Raw genomic sequence first — 22,483 nt, forward strand, 5'->3', positions numbered from 1 at the left:
AACAGATTAGATAGATTCACCCAGCAGGTTGACTGTTTTCGATTCCTTCTTTTACTAACTAATACAGGAATCCTATTGGGTCCCAGCATGTTCTCAGAACAGCCGTCAGTAGTAGGACTACTATAGCAGGGACCCTGAACGCATCATGGCATGTTATCTTTGTTTTGAACTGTGCTATCTTTGTTTTGAACTCTGGATGTTCTGCTGCTCCTTGAACATCCTGCACATCCCCTTGTGCCCTGCTCTGAATACCCAGCTGATCAGAAGAAAGTTTCTGAACAGACAGTGGCCGTCTCTGATAGAGCTGTTGAATCTGTGTTATAATTGGTTTTGTTTTAACAGATCATGTATTCTTATTCTGTAGTTTTCCACTGAACAGGACATTATGGTTTAGAACTATTAGATAACATAGCCAATTAGAACTGTCAGGGAACAGATGAAACTTCTCTATCTTGTCAGATTAGGTCTGTTGCATTAGAAACACGCCCAAAACAACACTCACACATTGCTTGACACATCATTTTTGTCCAGGTCTGTTTCATTATTTTTTTTTTTTTTCTAAAACGATTCTGTTGAACCACAATTCAAAAGTAATGTCTGATTTTTATTGGTTGATTTTCAGTAAATTTTTATTTATTATTACTTTTGTCAGTTTCAAGTTATTTCGATGACCATTGTGGGTTTTTCTTTCATTAACAGAAGGGTACATATAAGGCTAGGTACTAAAAACCAGATAGTTATGATAATAGATTTTTCCATGAGACGAAGCTAGCAAATCTTATTTATGATTTCCCTTTAGGATAAATTAAGTATTTTTTTCCTATCTAATTTTGGGATGGGTGGGATTCTGGTATTACAGTCATCCAACCTTGATTCAGGAAGTTCTTAAAGCCACAGCTACAAACATAAGACACTCTTCAACATACGCAAGTGATTATTAAAAACAAAAAGAATACTTGTGTTTATCAAGTGAAAAGGTGTGCCTGAAATGCCAATAAAAATGTTGTCACTCAGAAAAGAAAAGAAAAATTTAACAACATATTCTCTTTTCAGACAAAAAGAACACTCATGTTTTTAGACATTGGACAAAAAGAGTGAGCTGCTGTAGGAGTCTTTGTCCTCCTCTTCACCATGCCCCTTGTGATCCTCTAGAAGTTTATCCAGCAGGTTTGGTGATTCTGACTCTGCCTCTGGATCTTCATTCAGAGAATGACCTTGTGGTTCGGGGTCCAGTTGGTGGTCCGAATGCTGGGGGAGGTTCAGGATCTGTGGCTCAGAGTCCAATCCCTGCGTCTCCATCTGTGGGATCATTGTGGTTAAAGACATTGACACGGGCATGTGGACTCGTGAGGACCCAGACAAAGCAGCAGATCCTGGGGCAAACTGGACACCTGGACTGGGCATGGTAGATATAGTGGTGAGGGGTTGGGCCCATGGAAGGTAGGACAACCCTGAGTCCGGGAGCTCCATCTGAGGGAGGGAGGCTTGGCTTGGGGCCACTGGTATTGTCTGAAAAGTTTAATATCACCAAAAAATATATATTACAAATAAACTAAAACTAGAAAAACAAAAAAGTATTACTGACACAATTCTTGGCTGATATCAATGTTAAACATGATAATTCCACAAATGCATGATACCAAAAGTTCCTGTCACAAACCACAGGCTTTCAGTGCAGCAATGATGACATCAGTTGTTAGTCCAAAAATATTCAATAGTTTCTTTTGATTACTTGTTGGCATGTTGATGACAACTGTCACACATATTCTACATTTATTTGGAGCACTGGTTGTGCATGTCCTAAGAAATATCAAAAGATATAATATAGAGGTAGGACAAATGTCTATTCTAACAATCTTTAGGTTTACGGACAATAAATACCATCCATAAGGCTGCAGCTTTTGCCGTTTCTGCTGTGATCTTAACATAAACCATATAATAACTTTTTATGGTCTCCATGATTTCGATTACATCCTGCAAGTCTGGAAGTTCTGTACAATCTGAGTTGGCTGGTGTACCCCCTTGTGGAATTCTCTGTTAACAGACACAGTACACTAACCAGTATGTGAACAATTATGCCGTCAACAAAGCCGGTTGTCTACATAAGCAAGAAGTTAACAAGCAAGTAAATTCTCAGCCTTATCACCTCCCTTTTACTTGTATTGATATATTTTCCATGTAACCTTACTTGGTAAAATTCTAAAGATAATTTCAAGTTCCTACAGTGATCTCTCACTCACCCCAAAGTTAGTGAGCAGTGGTGTGTGTGTGTAGGTCAGCATGGTATAGCTGGGGCACAGAGTCTGCATATAGACATCAGCAGTGAGGGTTTGGGCAGCTTGATAGGCCAGAGTCTGAGCACCAGCGTCCTGCTGGTTGTAGTCAGATGAAGACCAGGGCTGCAATCCAGTGCAGGCCATAGTGGGTACAGCTTTCCAGCCTGCACACTGTAGCCCTCCATCACCAGCTGCAGCTGACTGCTCAGCTGGGGAACCCCCAGCAACATCGGAGCCAAAGATTCCTGAATATCAATTTAAAAAAAAAGGGTTAACTGGGAGTCTTGGAAAATAGAATTATTTTTTCAGTGACTGTTTCTGGTATCTCACAGGTGAGGCATGTACCTTGTGTAAATGACGGCTGATTGCTGTGTGTGCCCACATCCTGAAAAAAAAGATCACATCACTGATGAAAGTAAATTAAAACTGTCACTTCAGCAGAACAACAATCACATCTTCCATGTTATGTTGATATATAAACATAAAGTATTTACACCTGTACCATTCGTGTCCAGGTGTGAGCAGCAGTGAAGTGAAAATTATAATTGCAGTGTGTGAGTGTATGTTTGAAACAGATTTTGTTTGTAGATTGGCATACAGTAACGATCTTGAAAGATTTGTCTCTCTTGTGCAATATCTGTTTTCTGCGTTCTGACGTAAATTACAGCTGAATCTTTTTATATTTTAAAACACAAAAATTTAGATTGTCTTAAATGTCAAACAAGCTTGTCATTTTCTCCTCCACTAACCCTAAACTGTATAATTCATTATTATATTGTAATTTATCATTTTAGTTTGAGATATACATATACACTGTGATGGACTGGCGGCCTGTCCAGGGTGTACCCTGCCTCTCGCCCATTGACCGCTGGGATAGGCTCCAGCCGCCCCGCAACCCGACCGACGGATTCAGCGGTATAGAAAATGGATGGATGGAGATACATTTGCACAAAATCATGAAAGTAAATCCTCACGTTAATATTTCTTTTGGCCTCAACATTTTTGCCCATGATTCTGCTTTGTAAATTGAAAATGTCACAGAAAAAGAAAAGAGACATCAAAAGTTAATTCACCAAGTAGTAGCTAACTACCCACACGATGCTAGCCTTCTAGCTGAACGTAAACACTCATTCTACTATGGAAAAGTGTTTTTAAGGTGTTATGTTGTTAATGTAATGTAGGCTAGGAGGCTAGTTTTATTTTAGATGTTTTTTGCTCTCTATTTTTTAATTATAAACAAAGTTGGTTCCATGAACCCTAAATCTTAGCCATTCCTGTAATATTCAAAAGTTTTTCTAATAAGTTTGAAAAGTGTAATGCATATAGTCATCATATAAGGTCTACATTTTATTTGTGGATACATTATTTTGAAATACATTCAGGAAGCTCAGAGATCCAGTACAGATGTAGTGCAGGTTGAGGAAGCAGCAGCTGGACCTTCCGGGCTTCAGGTGAGGTCTTAAAATGATTCTGTGATGAGACACTGCCTTGGCTTGCTATCAATGTAAACTATTATTTGTGTCTCGTGAATTGTTATAAACGGATGAAGGTACAGACTGGTTTAAATTTTCTTTGCTCTTTTGGACACAGTCAGTAGCCCCTTTCACACTGAGGAATAACCCGCGTTTAATCCGCGAATTTAGCGTGTCCGCTGTTGCGTTCACACTGCCGACCCGGGCTGCCGCGTCAACGACTCGCCTTTCGACCCGCGTCGGACCCTAGTCTTTTTGCCGAGTTTGGTGTCGGGTCGGACGTGGGCGTGGCGTGACGTGAGGAGTTTAAAAGACAGAATGGACAGCTGATTCAGAACAACAGCGACAGGTGAGGACAAGTTTCACTCTGTTTTAGCCTACCTCAAGTTCGAGACATTTTTGAAGATGGCCAACTGGGGAGACAAGCTCCTCAGCCTCCGAGCAGAGGACGTTAAGTGAGTGTGTTAAAGCATACACCATCAAAAAGACCACTTTGGAAAAAAAGCACGACCTAGCCTTCTACTTAAATGGTTTTTGTAATTGGAAAAATGCTGTTGACAGCTTTAATTGCCATCAAACCAGCAAGGCACACAATCATGCCATTACTACAAATGCATTGGAGAAAATGCCAGTTCACACTCAATTACTAAATGTATTGGCAAAAACACAGGAAGAAAAAAGGCACTGTCTTTTGAAAATCATGGGATGGATGAGGTATCTTGCAAGAGAGTGACGAGCCTTTCGAGGGCATGAGGTGGCTGAAGGTAATTTGTACCACTTTGTTAAATTTACAGCAACAGGTGATCCTCCTTTGTCCTCTTGGCTTACCCATTCACAAGATTATAACAGTCCACAGTCCCAAAATGACTACCTGACTTTGTTTTGTAACACAATTCTGAGGGGACTTGCCTCATAGATCAGATCCTTGCCAGTGGTGCAGTTTTCAATTAGAATGGATGGCACTCATGATGAGTGCTATATCCTATATGTTTAGGATATGTGGATAAAGACCTAGTGTCACAGGAAGTATTTGTGGGACTGTATGAGGTGCCAGAGACAACTGGTGAGCAGATGGCCAAGCTAGCTCTTGATCTGCTCCTGAGATTAAATATTCCAATCTCTTGCTTGCGAGGTCAGACATGCGATGGAGCTGCCAATATGGCAGGGACGTTCTCTGGGGCACAGGCAGTTTTGAAAAAAGAGCAGCCACTTGTGTTGTATGTGCATTGTGGTGCACATTGTGTAAATCTTTTAACACAGTATTCTCTCAGCGCCTATGCTTTATGCATTGCAGTGAGTCCATGAATTATGAACTCTGAGTAAAAAATCAGGGAAGTTCAAAGGCATCTTGGGAGGACATGTAAAAGACGGAAACACAAAAACTGTAAAACCTCTGTGTCCAACTAGGTAGCCAGTGCGTGGCCAAGCTGTTTATACAGTTCTTAATCAGTATGAGGCTGTGTTGACCAGTTTAGAGGCAATGGTCTCCTAGAAAGCTTCTTTAATGGCAAGATGGTTCTTGGATTAATGGAGGCCTCTGAAGTGTTGGGTGAGCTGGAGTGTTTAAACCGATCATTGCAAAAACAATCAGAAACGGTTGATGGCATGCAGGCTGCTGTTGTCTACATGAGCTCTACACGTCAATGGAAAAGAACTGAGGAGACGTTTGCAGAAGTGTTTGAGAAGGCTGTTTCAAAGATTGAGCATCTGGGAATGGTTACATGCCGCCATTCCGACATCCCACCATTCCGACATGGGCCTCAAATTGTCGGAATGGCGACACTTAATTTTTTTATCAAACGTCCCGTCATTCCGACACTTTTTTCCTCCTATGGTCGGAATGGCAGTATGTTTTATTTTTTTTAAACATCCCACCTTTCCGACAATTCCTTTAATAGCCTATTAAAGCCTTTTTTTTTTTTTTTAGAAGAACTCCACAACCTTTAATAATCTATCATAAATCCCCTGAAATTTCAAATATTAAAATACAGGTATTAATGTAAATCGGGTGAGTCTTAAACATGTTACATTAAGCAAAAAATATAGTGTCAGTGACCTGTTACAGCAGCCAGCTGGAGCGGAGCTCTCCACAGAGGCCATGCGCGTCTTTTGCACGCTGGCATCATATGCAACATTAATAATTGCAATTACAGACATCAATGACAGCTCACCTGTGTCACACGTCCGGGTGCTGCAAATAAAACCAATTTCATATATTAGACTACCCAAAACATATTATTATTAGTTTTCTTAGTTTTAATTCAATAAGGGAACCGTGTTTGTCTATGTTTGCTGCTCCTTTTTGTGTAATAAACTATTTGAATTTCATTAATTTGCTTTTGGAGTGCATTTTGAAAATAACCACAGACTCATGACATTGTCAGGATCTTACGGTATCCGACACACCTACATGACAGCTGTTACACGCACACACAAGATTTATAGTGAAATAGTAACAACACAGCCCTTATGGATGGATCCTGAGTGCCATCATCTTTTATTTTTATTTTTAAAATCCAAAGTAAGCCCACATCCACCTGATCCTCCCCTCTGACTGTAGATTTGATCCTTAAATTATCATTCAGTATCAATTTAATATTATTCAAACATCACAAGCTTTGAAGAATAACAGGCAGAGAGAGAGAGGGAGAGGCTTTAATTACGCTTTTAAAGACTGCCTCACATCTGTACACATGTCTTAAAACATGTAGAATGCATGAATAGAAAGAAGGGACTTTGTATCCTTTGTATTTGGATATTTTGGTTCTCTCAAGGATCTACTTCCATGTGTAATTGGTCTGGCTTGGAGTTGTGTAGGTCTTTACAATAATTTGCTGACTTGTATGGTCATAGTGGTGTGTAATGACCATCTATAAACATGATTTGAATGTGAATACTTGCAATAAACCTAAAAAGGGAAATGCAACAGTCTGTCAATTAGCATGAATAGATAAAGTGACACACGTGCTTGCTCAATAATGTAAATTGTTTTAAAGCTTATTGTTTTCCTTTAAAAATGCCATAATAGCAAAATAACATTTAAGATGCTTCTCTTTTTGATTGTGTGTGGGCATGGGCACTTTAATAAGTTCAGCATAGAGGAACACTCCCCCCCCCCCCCCCCTTTAGTGGGTGTGAGCAGTCGTTTAGCTATGTATGATGGGTGAATAAGTCAGAAGAGGTTGGCTCCTTGGTATAATTCACAGCTGCATGCTTTAAAGCAGACTGCAAGAAATCTGGAGTGACAGTGGCGTTCCTCTAATTTAGAAGAGTCTCAATTAGTCTGGAAAGATAGTTTAATAACGTATAAGAAAGTGATTCGTAAAGCTAGAACTGCTTATTATTCAACATTGATAGAAGAGAATAAGAACAATCCCAGGTTTCTTTTCAGCACTGTAGCCAGTCTGACAAAGAGTCCGAGCTCTGTTGAGCCAGTTATTCCTTTAACTCTCAGCAGTGATGATTTCATGAGCTTCTTTATTAATAAAATTGTTTCTATCAGAGAGAAGATTGATGGAGTCCTTCCCACTATTATCAGTGATGTATCATCAAGTACAGCAGCTTTAGAAGTATCTTTAGAACCTGATTTGTATTTAGACGGCTTCTGCCCAGTTGATCTCTCTGATCTAACAACAGCAATAGTCTCTTCTAAACCATCAACTTGTATTTTAGACCCAATCCCAACCAGACTGTTCAAGGAGGTTTTCCCATTAATTGACACTTCCATATTGGATTTGATCAATCTGTCTTTGTTGACAGGATATGTACCTCAGACTTTTAAGGTTGCTGTAATTAAACCTTTACTTAAAAAACCTACTCTTGATTCAGAAGTGTCAGCTAATTATCGACCGATATCCAATTTCACTTTTATGTCTATAGTTCTTGAGAAAATAGTTGCAGAGTTGCAATTCCATTGCTATGCTGATGATACCCAGTTGTACTTATCTATAAAACCAGATGAACCCAATTGTTTGGTCAGACTGCAAGCATGTCTTGAAGACATAAAGACCTGGATGACTCAGAACTGTCTGCTTCTAAATTCAGACAAAACTGAAGCTGTTGTCTTTGGACCTGAGCGCTTCAGGGAGAAATTGTCTAGCTATATAGTTACTCAAGATGGTATTTCCTTGGAACCTAATTTTTGACCAGAATTTATCATTTGACTCACATATAAAACAGGTTTCTCTGACTGCCTTCTTTCATCTTCGTAATATTGTTAAAATCAAGAATATCCTGTCTCAAAGTCTTTGCATTTGTTACTTAAAAATTGCACTACTGTAATTCTTTATTATTGGGCTGTCCCACATATTCTCTGATTCTGGTTATGTTTCAGTCCTAGTTCTGTTGGACCTCAGCGCTGCATTTGATACTGCAGATCACAGAATCCTGTTGCACAGGCTGGAAAACTGGGCTGGACTTTCTGGAGCGGTCCTTATCTGGTTCAGGTCTTACTTAGAAGGCCGGAGTTATTTTGTTACAATTGGCAGCTATGAATCTGAACGAGTGCCCATGACTTGTGGAGTCCCCCAGGGGTCAATTCTTGGACCTTTTCTGTTTGACTTGTATATGCTCCCTTTGGGTCAGATATTGCTGACTCTTAACATCAATTATCACAGTTATGCAGACGATACACAACTTTATGTCTCTGTGTCACCAAAGGGCTGCAGCCCAGCAGACATACTGTGTCAGTGTCTGGAGAAAGCAAACACCTGGATGAGAGAGAATTTTCTACAATTAAATGAAGACAAAACTGAGATCATTATGTTTGGTAGCAAAGAGAAGAGGGTCAGCATTGGTAAATATCTTGAGACTCGGGACCTTACAATCACTGACCAAGTTTGTAACCTCGGAGTGTTGATAGACTCAGATCTGACTTTCAGCAGCCACATCAAAGTTGTCACCAAGGCAGCTTTTCACCATCTCAGAAACATCAACAGAATTAAAGGTTTCCTCTCCCAAAAAGACCTCATCCATGCATTTATCTCCAGTAGACTCTTTTACTGTAATGCTCTTTTAACTGGACTTCTCAAAAAGAGCATTAAACATCTGCAGCTCATCCAGAACGCTGCTGCTGGAGTTTTAACCAGGACAAATAGATCTGAACACATCACACCAGTTTTACAATCTTTACTCTGGCTTCCAGTCAGTCACAGAATAGATTTTAAAAGCCTGCTGATGGTTTACAAATCCCAGAACGGTTTAGGCCCAAAATACATCTGTGATATGTTCAGAGAATATAAAGCCAGCAGAGCTCTTAGATCCAAGGACTCAGGTCAGCTGGTCCAGTCCAGAGTCCAGACTAAACATGGAGAAGCAGCATTTAGCTGTTATGCTGCAAACAAGTGGAACAAACTGCCAGTGGAGATTAAACTTTCACCAAATGGAGACATTTTTAAATCCAGGTTAAAAACATTAATTTTCTCATGTGTTTATGCATGAAATCTGCACGATATCTTTTAATTTATCTAGACTGTTGGTTGTTTTTAAATTAATTTAAATTATTTTATTTGTTTCTCTTTATATTCTTTATGTATTTTTAATGCTTCTTCCACTCCCTGCTGCAATGCTTTTATTTTATGTAAAGCACTTTGAATTGTTTTGTACATGAAATGTGCTATACAAATAAATTTGATTTGATTTGAATAAGATTAGCCCACCCTAAATTTGATCTTTCTGCTGATAATGTGCAGGCTGAGCACAACCACATAGCTACATTTATGCTTGTACCATTTACATTAAAGCTCAGTTTTAAGTGAAAACATGGTTACAGACATATTAACTCAGCAGTCCTTTTCTTGTGACAGTTCTGCCTTTCTGACCCAAAAATTCCATCTTTGTTAACTCGCTGCCAGTCGTCTTTTATTATTTTTTTTAAATAATTCTTCAAAATAATTTTTGTTTTTTGTATATGAGATGGGCGCACTGCTGGAGGATGGCCAAAGGCTCTCACAGGCTTTGTTGATGTCATTTAACCAATGAGTGCGATAACAGACCAGGACCATGTCATTTATGTTTGTACATTCATGCTTTTATACCAATCATAATTTGAAATGAGTGTATTCAAATATAATTTAAGGTTTGTAATGAATACCCCGGATAATTAAAGATATACATAAATATGTATGAGGACATACTAATTATATGTAAAAGTTTTGCTAAGTTTAGCTAAATTACTAAATCTAGAAGTGGTACTGAATGAGGAGCTGTTTCGAGATGGCTCTTGTAGCTCTGCTGAGTCAAATGATCTGGCTCACTTAATGCAAAAGAGCTGGATTTCATATTTCAGTTTAAACTAACAATAAAGAAGTATTTTATCATATGGAGTCATGTTATGTTATATCACATTGAAGACTTCAAAGGGGAAGATACCGCACACTCTTGTCCATCATGCTGAATTTTATTACACAAACTTGTGTAAAAACTTGAGAAAGGCCATACTGGCCGAAATGTTGTTTGTGTAATAAAATTCAGCATGATGGACAAGAGTGTGCGGTATCTTCCCCTTTGAAGTGAACAAGTACCCGCTACCTGCACCTCGAAACTTTTGGTGTGCGTTGGTTTCTTCCTCCAAAAATATCACATTGAAGAACATATGATGAGAACAAGTGCATGAGAGTTGACAGACTTGGCAGACTTATGCCTTCGTCCACCCGTTCCTACCTACTTATAAGTGTTGGTAGTGAAATTAGCAGCGTCAAATATCTACATTGTCGTAGAGCAAGACATTGAGCATTTACATTATAATGGGCATAGCAAAACACTGAATAGTGATATGATCATGGCGGAGAATCATATTAGCAAAACATTTACCTCTAAGCTGGAATGTTGAGACAAAAAATAAAGACATGAAGATGCAATGGACATTGCCAACCCCAGCTGATATCACATCTCTGCATCCTCGCCAAGCAAAATCTCCAGGAATCATTAAGATAATGCAAAGTTACAGGCATCTGGGAGTCACAGTAGCGTGCTATAATATAGCTCAGCAAAAAACTACCTATTTGTTTTTGTTTTTTTCCTTTATTCTAATCTAATTCTTTATTTTAAAAGATAGTTAGTGAACCATCCCTTTAATTTACTAAGATGCAGATTACTATAGGGACTATAAATTGTAGATCAATTTATAAACTGGGGTATTTAAGAGTATGTGGGCAGTGTCTTTTCAGATATGTTGTGCGAGTAGAAAATATAAAGAATGCTTGGACCACATTCAATGTAAGTTTCACATTTTCCTGATATTTCAATATCAAACACATCTTCTAACTTTCTGGAAGATAACATAAAACTGCAACACATTTTAAACTTCATAACTTCATTCTTAATTTCTTTTTTTCCGCTTTACACAGGGCGTGTATGAAAGGAATCTATCCACGTGTGTCTGTGTGTGCATGCATGGGTAGGAGTGTGTGTGTGTGGGGGGGGATGTAATAACTTGCAAGTGGGAGGACTCTTTGGCAAGATTGCAAGTTATTTTGCATAGGGCTCTGTGCCCAGCCCTGGAGCCATGCAGCAAATGGCTTTAACTGTCATGGAAAAACACCTGGATGATATAAAGACAAAATCCCCCTCTTTGCTCTGGAACAGACCCTGGGTTCTCAATCAGTGACTCCCGCAGGGGTCCTTTCTTTCCCCGCTTTAGTGCAAAATGTAAATTGATAACTAATTTTCCCCAAAGATAAAGTTTTTATTCATCTTGTGGTATTTTTACTGAGTTCATTTTTACAATTAACAACATGCGTCTGGAGGGTTCAGCTCATGTGCACTCCTTTAGACCTCTGCATTGTGCTCCCTGCTGCAGCGAGAATGAAAATAATTGATCCAACTGATCTTTGTGACGCTTCAGATGATTGAAGAATGTCAAACTGGAAGCTAATGGTGAGGATTTCTCAACAAAATTAAGGAGGTATGATCAGGATGTCATCAAGAGAAAGAGGTGGCAAAAATGTTGGTTAAGTGCATATAATAGAAACAGCAACCACAAAAATGTTTATTTTAATCAAAACTGACACTGAATTACACCCGGAAAATCTCAGAGGATTAGAAATGTTTGAATAGTCCAACAGCAGAGTCAGATCCGTCATTGCTCTAGATTATATTACTCATATCTGTTGAAGTTATTTTAAATTTGACTGTTTATTTGCCTAATGATTAATAATGCTATGATAAATGAAAGAGGTTCATGGGAAAGTGGCTTCCTTGGAAAGGGCGGGTGACCAAAGGGATAAGATGTGTAACCATAGAATTTCATGCACAGTTAAACGATAGAAAACACTATGTATATATGCATATGAGTCTTGTATGTAACGGTTTCCTCACCACTGTGGATGATGTTGTCTTGTTGTTGTGGAGCTCCAGACTCCTCTTCCTCCTCAACAGCTCTTTAACTGGATCTCTAACTCGAACCCCCTGGTATGGCCTGGACCTGCCCAGTGCTGATGGTGGTGCTGGAGAGGCCAGAATAAAACACAGATAAATGGGTGAATGCGAAACTCTTCCTTTAAACTGCCTTTAGGCAACTTAACTGTGATGACCATAAATAAGTCATAACTCGTGAAAGAGGCAATACGAAGTTTGCAGTAATACTTTGTCGTAATTTTATACATTACAACAACATTTGTGTGGTTATAATCAGAAAGAAGCTCCATGATTGTTCCACAGTTTAATCTAATATAAAGATTATCCTCTCGATTGTGCTACGTAAGAAATTGCAATTACTTTACAGATGGATAAAAACATAACTGCAGCAATAGGAAAGGCTCAGCTAGGAGTAATTCCATCCATTTTTATAGAATATGCACATGAAATCACCACATCAACACAATACTAATAATGCAAAGGGAGAAAAGGGGGATTAAAAGAGGTGCAATCGGCTAGGTGTAATTTTTCAACCAATATACATGCACTCTGTACATTACAGTTTCCCACGATGTCAGTGGGAGTATTGGCTAAATACAACCATGAAGCTGTCACTTGAATGTGTTTAAAATATAATGATCAGTTTGGCTGTCAAGCAAGTATTTTCTTAGCCTTCTTAGCTTGTTTTTATTAATGGCACAGTGAACTGTGTTCACAGACAATGATTTCTGGAAGTGTTCCTGAGTATGCAGGGAACGCAGTGCTGTCTGAGGTCACTGGCATCCAGTACTGATTTACTGCCTTGTCCCTTGTCCATGGTCCATTGTTGTCTCCATCCAAAGGTTTTTTTAAAATGTGTAAGCAATATAAGCAACCATTTTTCAAGAAATAGTCAAATGTTTCACTTGCAACATTGGTTTTCTGTCTCTATTGTGAACAAAATATTGGTGTATTTTACACACTGTCCGAACTTTTTTGGAATTTAGGGTTGTAAATAACATCATCCATGGTTTCACATGTGAATCAACACTGTATTCTAGTAATTTCCTGTTAAGCTTAACCAAAACCATAATTACTAATAAGCATGGAATCTCAGCGTCCTCTGGAGAACACTGACAGAGTCTTCAGGCTAAAAGGTATGTGAGTGTGTTCAAGTGTTACAACCAGACACTTCCTGCAAGTATAAGCACAAGGGGAAATCTGACTCTGCTCTTTTGAATAAATTCATGGCACTGCACAAATGAAACTGCAGACAATGCCATCAGTCAGGACAGAAACAATCCAAAAAGTCATAGAAAATAATAGGATCAACCTCTTTGAGATTGTTCTACTATAAGGAAAAACAATGGAGCAAGAGGAGGAAGTGAAGCCAAGTGATTATAGCACCATGAAGTCTGCCGTATGAGCAGGTGCAGGGTGGATGAGCAGGTCAGCAGATACTGGAATGTTAATACAGTTAAAGCCAGCAATCAGAATTTCTGTTTAACCACGAGTCTTCCATGACCTCGACTGGATGTCAGTTCTTTCAGTCAACAATGTTTGAAAGTCCTCTATCTTTAACAAGCAACAAGAAGCCACTTAACTTAGCAAATGTGCTTAGTTAGAGTTGTTTTAGTTGGTCAGGTCTAGGTTCAGCAATATTTAAAAGCCCAGAAATAATTATAAAGAATTTTTAAAAATCAGGTTACTATCTGAATATACCAATTAACCAAGTTTTTCCATCAATAGATTTGTCCTTCCTGATGCATATTCCAAGATGACAATGTCAGAATTGATCAGGCTCAAACTGTGAAAGAGTGGTTCAGGGAGCATGAGACATCATTTTCACATATGGATTGACTACCACTGAGAATTTTTTGGATGTGCTGTAAAAGAAATGTACACAGAGGTTTGATTCTAGATCATCAATACTAGATCTTGAGAAAAAAAAAGGAACTTTGGACAGAAATTAATGTTTTTGATATTGCATGAGCATATCCAAACAATGCCACCATGAGTGCTTGCAGTAAGCAAAGCCAATGGTGGTCCAACGAAATATATATTGTGTGTGACATGTTTTTTGGCAAGGCATTGTATTTGTAATTTATGAGTCCCATTATAAATGTAAAAATGTAAATGTATTTATTTATACAGCCCTTTACAGACAATACTTACGATGTACCAAAGTGCTTTACAACAGGTAATAAATAAAGAGAAGAATAAGTAAAAACAAATAAAAACAATAAAAGATAAAATACAACAAAATCAAATAAGATAAAATAAGATAAAAGTGTCATCATACTACTGGGTATCATACTGGGTATGATTACATATTATATATATAATATTTTATATATGTTATATATATCTATATATATATTATATTGAGTTAACTGCAAGCGCTTTTGTTGATTAAGACTATAATTGCAGTAATGTGAGATGGTTATTGTTCTCAATGTTTGTATGCCACACACTGATTTAACCCACATCATTCTTTAGGTGACAGTAAAGGGTCAAAAGTTTAATGGTTTAACTAACAAGCCACCTGCAGGCAACCATGACAGTCCCCCTGGCATTCCATTTTCTCTGAAGTCAAAAAAGAGAGGTACAATAGGTGTTATACTTAATCTTTTTTAAGTTAAATATGCCCTAGTGCTTGGTATGATCCCTGCAAGGGAGTTTTTGCAATAAGGAACTAAAAACTACATTAAATGTGATTTTGATCAAGTTAAGAGAATGTGCTGGTGCACAGATGAGACTGAACTTTTGCAAGCACAAGCCAAAACAAATGAATGACTTGTTCACACAGGCACACAACACTAAATGAAAGCACCATTTTGTGCCTGTGTTCCATGTTCTATGCATGTCAGAGCGTGTTCAAGTTTTCATTCAGTCATCACCCCAATCACCCCATAAGATAAACTAAATTTATTTGGATGTACTAATATTTCTTTTTCTGTTGTCTTCTGCAAGAACTATATATCTTCAGTCATATTCACAATATGCCAGAGTTATATAACTGCCCTTAGTTTTGATCATTGTAGTAACTTATCTATATTGCACTTTTCACAGATAAAAATCACAGTGTTTCACAACAAAACACAGGAAATAAAAGTGAATCCATCCATCCATTTTCTATACCCGCTTAATCCGTCGGTCGAGTCATAAAAGTGAAGCATGTCATTAAAAAATTAAAAACAGAACACAATAAAATAAAATCACAGAGTAAATTAAAAGCTTGTCTGTATATAAATGTCTTCAGCTGCAATACAGTCTGTACAGCGGAAAGACAGCAGAAAAGAATTCCACAAGAGCCCTGGAAGAGGAATGAGGTTTTAGCAGGTCAGATATATGTTGGGAAGCTTGACCATGTTGGGCCCTAAAGTTAAAACTAAGATTGTAAAACAAATTCTTCAATGATAAAAACAGTTTCTAACGAGCTATTTGGAATGATGCTCAAGTACATTAAACTGTCAAAGATACTTGCCAAAGTTTCTTAGACTTGACTGAACCGAAGAGCCTGAGAAGCTGATATATCCAATTTCCAGAATTACATGATCAGGAGTAATAATCAAAGTTTCTATTTTGTCAGTATTTAACTAGAGGAGGTCGGTTTCAAACGACCAAGCAAATCATTCATTCCCTGCAAGGTAACAGGAACAAAACAGGACCAGGTATTACAGGTAAGCAAGTTACAAGCATGATATTGACAGTTTGAAGGAGAGATACTTGACCTGGGGTCCGTTTCACAAAGCAGGTTCAACAAACTCTGAGTCTATTCCTGAACTCTGAGTTGATCTACTTTGAGATAGAAAATTCTGAGTTTTCGGTTCCAGAAAGGCTGATTTGAATGAGTATAATCAACTCTGAGTAGGTTCACCTTGAGTTTAGCGCGTGCACCACAACTTTAAAAAGCTAGCATCAATGGAGCCCCGATTCGACGAGTCACCATGGCAACGGGGAAAAGGAGGGGCTACGTTTTTCACCAACCTCAAATTGGAAATCTTAATGCGCTCATACGGCGAGTTTCAACATGTTTTTAGAAATAAGTGCAACACCGTTGCAGCTACAAAAGCGGAAGCTTAAATGTAGTCCTTTGCAATCACAATAATATTACAGGGAAAACTGCTTGAATGGTAGCCCATTCATTTATTTCATTTAGGTGCAATCGCGCGGGGGAGAAGCGCACTTGGCAGCAGTTTAAGATGAAATATAAAAACATTGTTCAAACAGGTGAGACCTCGGCATGGAGGTACCTCATTTTGATCATGTTTTACACTGTAAAGTAAATTTTAAGTGGCTATTTCACTGTGCAGTTGTTTTATCCCCAACATAATGCTGTTTTCACACACATAAATGTCTTCTCATCTATATCATGATCTGTTAAATAATCAAGCCTATTTAAACTAACACACACTTCTACTGAGCCAACAGAAAGAAGGCAGATGCCCGTAAAACGGGTGGTGCCCAGCACCTCCACCTCTAACGGAAGGCCAGTGGCTGAGGGAATCCCTGGAGGGAATCCACCCCCAAGACACAAGTGCCTTTATAAAATATAATAGGCCTATATATTTTTTTTTTTAAGCCTATTCATACAAATATTTATTTGTCTTTTATGTCTTTTTTTTCTTTTGTCCCAACAGAATTCTGATGGTGCCGCTCAAAAAGATAATTGTCTGTAAATGCAAAAACATCTATGATGGTCTGATAACCATCTCCCGACGAATATTTAATTCTCTGCGCAATAATGCTGCTCCTTCATCCACGGGATCGTTGTCAAAAGGACATGTTCGTGAAAAAAGTCATCTCCTACTGTGCCTAATGGACTTCTAGAAGTAGAAGAACTCGCTCTGCTGACTGAATGAATGAGGAAATCAAATGGCGTGTGTGGCTGAAAGAGGGCGGAGACAGAGAGAAACTCGAGGTTTCTTGAGTAAAACCTGGTCCCGACCAGGTTAGGTTCAGAGCAGTGGTGTAGTCTACCTTTTTGAGGTGGGTATACTGTATAGTTGGCCAGTCATTGGCCCGTGGTACCAAACTAGGGGTCGGGACTCGGGACCCCTCGGAACCAATAGTAGCCCCTTAAAGGCGGGGTAGGGGATCTTTTTCTGGAACATTTTTTTACATATTGCTTGAAATACTCTTCACACCCCCATTGCAACCAATTAATTAAAAGTTTTGACACAAATATGAAAAGTTTTAGTGGCCTCTAAAACGTACAATCTAGGAAAAACACTATCCAATCATTGTGAACGGACCGTTCACAATGATTGGATCCTGATGCCGTCTATCAAACTGCAATCTGCTCCTCCCTCCCCCTCCTCCCACCTGTGCGCGTACCCTACCCTCCTCCGTGAACGAATTACGCGTCCAGAAGCTTGGCAGGAAGCTAAACTAGAGCCAGCTTGGCTAGCACCTAGCATTATTAAACGTATAGTTAGCATATACTAAATACTAAATACGGCAATGATCGATGCTTGCTGTCAGAACAGCGCTCGTGCACCTTCGTGCTCGTGCGCGTTCATGTACTCTAGAGGTGTGCCTTCGGGGGAAAGTGAAGAAAAGGGTTGGGACTTTTTACCTGTGTATTTTCAAAACGCAGCTTCGCTGGACTCAAAATCCAGGATCTCCTACCCTACCTTTAATGCACGCCGTACCTCCAGTGGCGCGCTGTAATAGTCAATGAAAAGTAATAAGTACCATAGTACTACAATACTATGACATAACACAGTTCAGATGAAAAGCCCTCTAAAAGCTATGACAAAAAATAGGCCAATGTAAAGTTTCATTTTTAAGCATTTTCATCTATGACAATCAAAAATGTTACTATCAAGTAGGCCTACAGCAAGTCAAGCCCAAACAAAATAAAATGAACTGATTTTTAAATGTAGGCCTATAGAAATATAGCCTGTTTTGTAAACTCATCACATGCACTAAAGGTTTTTGCATCTGACATTATATCGCAGTAACAGTGTAGTAGATAATGTAATTACCATTGCCTAAGTACAGATACATCTCCCCATCCATGCATACCATGGAGATAGCATGGTTCTGGCTAGTAAATAAAGTTTAGTTTATGATAGATAAATTACTTAATCCAGACAGCCACTGTACCATCATGTAGACCATATACAGACAGGTATGGCGATTAGGAGTTTTTCCCAAAGAAGAATCCCAGATAAACAAACGTCTAGAATTTTAAACTAAGTAAGCAAACGTGGATCAGAGTAGCTAGCTTGCTAGTATTGAGAGAAGAACGAAAGCTAGACTACAGCATGACTAGCCTGTGTTATTGCCGTGTTATGTCCACAAATTAAACAACCTAGAAGGGTAACTTGGTAGCAATACTAGTCTCATAAAAAGCGTGAATTATGTTTTTGACTCAACTTAACTTACTTTCGGAAACGTCAGGATGGGCAACCTTATTAAAAAAGTTCCTAAGGTCTTGCTGTCCCTTGCGCCTGGCCATGATCCTCGTCGTCCCCAACTAAAAACCTGGAACGCTGCTGCTTTGTTTAACCTGGCAGCTCGCGGTCGGCTACCTAGCGAAATTCACTGGCATGTTTTCATCACGCATTGAGGCTTTTCAAATAATAATGATCATCATCATAATAATAATATATTGTAACGACCCAGAATTAAGGTAAAAGCACACGGACTGGCTTGTTTCCTCCTCTCCCTGTCAATCACTGGACCGCAGGTCATGTCACTCAGGTGTGGGCTGGTGATTGGGGGAGAGGAGTGGGCGTGGGCCAGTCTGTGTGCAGGTCTGGTGTTCTCCTGGGGCTGGTTGCGGAGCAGGACTGAGAGTCACCCGTGTTCTGCGATTGTACTGCTTGTAATAACTTAATAAAGAGCCGTTCGGCAACCGCCGGTCTCAGAGCCTCCGTGAAGTCATTACAATATGTTCACGAAAGTTAGACAACGTGTTAATAAATCACTACCATACCTGTCAACAACCATGGAAAAGTGTGCCCTGGAAATGCAAACTCTCGGGTTGAGATGATGAGATGATAATTCCATAATCCGATCAGAATGGTGAGAACATGGAGAACATATCGTATCAGCCCATTCCAGATGTACAATGACTTTTCGTAGAAGCCTCGACTTTACAAAGTCCTTTCCTTAGCCACTAAGCACCTACGTACGCACCCCATGATAGATTTTTGTTTTGGCTGACAGTGAGACGTAAAAAACGCGTCTGATTGGTTGGAGATTGACTGACTGCCGCAATTTCCGAATGAATGCAATTCTGAAGTGTTGTCGTTGTATTGTTAAATTATAACAAGGCTTCCATGAAAAGTGGTAGTTGATGAAACGTGGCTGTGCTATTCTAAATATTGAAAAACGAATTTTAGGTGGGTATACTGAGCATTTTAGGTGGGTATACAGAAATCCCCCCAAAAAAGAGGTGGGTATTCGCCGTATACCTGCGTTCAACGTAGACTACACCACTGGTTCAGAGAGTCTGTTACTACGGTAACTGTCCGAGAGGTTAAGTTACCTCTCTTTGTGAAACAGGCTAGAGTTACCCCTCTTTCTCAGGGTTGAGTTACCTCCCTTTGTGAAACGGAAAACTCAGAGTTTCCCTCATTTCAGGGTTATTCAACTCAGAGTTTTCACTAAACCTGCTACGTGAAACGGACCTCTGATGGCAGCGACCTTATTTACAAAGTGGTGTAAAAATTCACTACAATCAGATTTTGTGTACACTGATGGCTGAGGAATATCAGGAGAAACAATATTTTTAATTGTGTCAAACAAAACTTTAGGATATTTTAAGATATAACATTAGCAAAATACTGTGTTTCAACACGTAAGTTAGTGAAGAAATAGAATCTTTAAAGTCCTACAGAAAGGTGATTTTTTTTTTTGCACAAAACTGAAATAGCAGATCGATTCCTTATATACCATGGAATTTTTTTATGATTTTAAAATAATTTTAGGCCCCTGGATAGTCCTGATTAGGCCCAATAAACTATCACCACATTTGACTCGAATTTGGCAAACTGGAACGACAGGTGCGTGACGTCGCGAGTGCCAGCTGCTGGAACAACCCCCAGTAGTTCTAGTAGCGAAGCCAGCAGTTTGCCAGACCTGGACAGCTTCTTCACGGCAAATTTCGATGTGTGCCGCGGGACGTCGCTTGGAAATATAAAACGTTGGGTTCAGTGCAGTTTTTATTGCGAGTAGATGTACGAAGTGCGTGTGTTGTCCTCAGCACCAGCAGCTCACACCACCGGGGGCAGAGGAAGCAGAGAGACCTGCGGTCGGACAGCAATCCACCTGGCGGAGAGCGAACACACTCTCCGCCAGGTGGAGAGTGGAAATCAGCCGGCAGAGCGATCATGACCACGTCGGGGCTCTTGATGATCGCTCTGCTGGCTGATTTCAGGGCAACCATCCCGCGGTGTGTCCGCTCTCCGCCAGGTGGATTCCCCCTGAGTGTCCGCACTGCAGGGAGCTGAACACGGCGGGATGGCTCCAGCTGATTTCACCAGAGAGGAGGCAGGCGGACAGGGAGGCACAGACACAAGTTCCGACCGCAGGTCTCTCTGCTTCCTCTGTCCCCGCAACATTTGAAACATTTTCAGGCAAGAAAGTAATCGTTTAGATCCCCAACGTGTTGAAAACCTGACAAAATACCGGCTGTTTACCATTTTGTTCCGACGAATTCGGCGCTGCTAAAGCTAGCCGCAGTGAGCAACGCACTTCCGGTTATTTTGACAAAATAATACACCCGTTGCCTTTTATCATAGGGAAAGCCATTACGTGCTGTTGTTTTGAAAACAGGAAGTGAACCTACCCTCGTTGTAGCTAGCTTGAAACTGCGGTTTTGACAGGAAATGCCGGGTTGCCACCGTCTTGCAGTGCTTCTGTCTCGGCTTGTATGGTGTCGCGGGGCAACTGATTTGTCACTCACAAAACAAGTTGAATTGTCGCTAGATTCAGCCAGATTGAGCCCGAAAGTCGCTAGATTATTTTTTTTTTGTCACCAGAGATGGCCAAAAGTCGCTAAATCTAGCTAAATTGGCAACACTAAGGCAGCCAGGAAAAACCATGGCACTTGTGACGTCACACGGAAGCCCCGCCCCCAGTCTGGAATTCCAGGAAGGTTTCCTAGCGGCAAATTCAAAATCGCAAATTTCATGCGTTTATGAAATGTTTTGGTGTAGAGTCCAATGATCATTATTGTTCCTCTGTGTATGTATTATCATTATATATTGGGTGTAGTGTCAGCTTTCTGTAGGCCTTTAAGATGTAACCTATAAACCTGAAGCTTGGTGGCCTTCCATAATATGACAATATCTCCCGAAACTACAAATATTTTTTATTGTAATTTGGCAAGAAAATATTCCCATGTAACTTTAATAAGCCTTGACATAAATTTCAGTTAGCCTGAAGTGTTGCGTAATCTCAACATATTCCTGGTAACATACAAACATGATACAGAAATAGTTTAATTTGGATTAAGTTTGAAAATGCAATTGCTTAGCAGATAACTTATTATGATTTCAATAATAAGTTTTATCAGCTGAGATTTTTCCAGTTAAGAAAGCTAAGATAAGATGACAAAGAGTAACATTTTGGAGAGATTTGATTACAAGAGATTACATACGTTATACATTTGAATGCAAGAATGAATACATTTATTTTTTCGATGTAATATTTATTCCTCTAAACAAAATGGTATGAACTCCTGTAGAAATAATTCTCCTTTCTGTAATCACATCTACACTGTGCACGTGTATTATTGCATGGAACAATTCAACAGTATGTTATTAGTGAACTTTGTCTGTGGTTTATGCTGAATTCATTTTCTTCTTTTGAAAGCAATTATCCTACCAGCTTTAACTGAACATCAAAGATTCATAATTTTTTTGGGGGGAGCAGAAGGACTGCTACTTTTTACTTTTCCTGCTGAAAATTTGCTTCCTGTTACTGACCAGCCTGATACCCTTAACCCTGTGAATGTTGCTTATATAACTTCTGACAGAGGAGAGAGACCTACTGTCACGATGGCAACCCGTGTCCTCTGGAGCGTGTAAGTTGCACATCAGTCTGAATACACAGGTACCGAAGACTTTTATTTAATTCCAACAAGCAGGCTTTTTAAAGTTATTAATCTTTTGTGTACTAATCTGGTGTATGCACTTTTCTTGAGGACACTTGAAGGTCACATGTGAACTTTTGCCAAGATAGTCTGCTTAGCAGAACAAAGGACCACATTGTGGTCCTTTGCCACATTGTTTGCATGCCAATTTTGCCATCTTTGTTTGATTTTGTGCATGTTTGTTGTTGTGCATATTCATAATTTAAATACTTAAAGAAGTAACATCATATGGCACATCCAGATTCAAATGAATTTATTAATTTGAATAAATTATTGGTATTCTTTTT

At 39.3% G+C, this 22,483-nt stretch overlaps 1 protein-coding gene across 1 annotated transcript in view; it reads right to left on the minus strand.

Moving 5' to 3' along the window:
* Nucleotides 1-615: 615 nt before the first annotated feature.
* Nucleotides 616-22,483, minus strand: part of pou2af1 (POU class 2 homeobox associating factor 1) — a 30,216-nt gene continuing 8,348 nt past the window's right edge. Inside the window, exons 2-5 of the mRNA XM_075474504.1 lie at nt 12,065-12,192; nt 2,622-2,661; nt 2,241-2,521; nt 616-1,509 (exon numbers count right to left, since the gene is read on the minus strand). Coding sequence (XP_075330619.1) covers nt 1,075-1,509; nt 2,241-2,521; nt 2,622-2,661; nt 12,065-12,192 — 884 coding nt within the window. The 3' untranslated portion in view covers nt 616-1,074. The remainder of the gene's footprint in view (nt 1,510-2,240; nt 2,522-2,621; nt 2,662-12,064; nt 12,193-22,483) is intronic.

The sequence above is a fragment of the Odontesthes bonariensis genome, chromosome 9 (genome assembly GCF_027942865.1).
Source record: "Odontesthes bonariensis isolate fOdoBon6 chromosome 9, fOdoBon6.hap1, whole genome shotgun sequence".
Lineage (NCBI taxonomy): Eukaryota > Metazoa > Chordata > Actinopteri > Atheriniformes > Atherinopsidae > Odontesthes > Odontesthes bonariensis.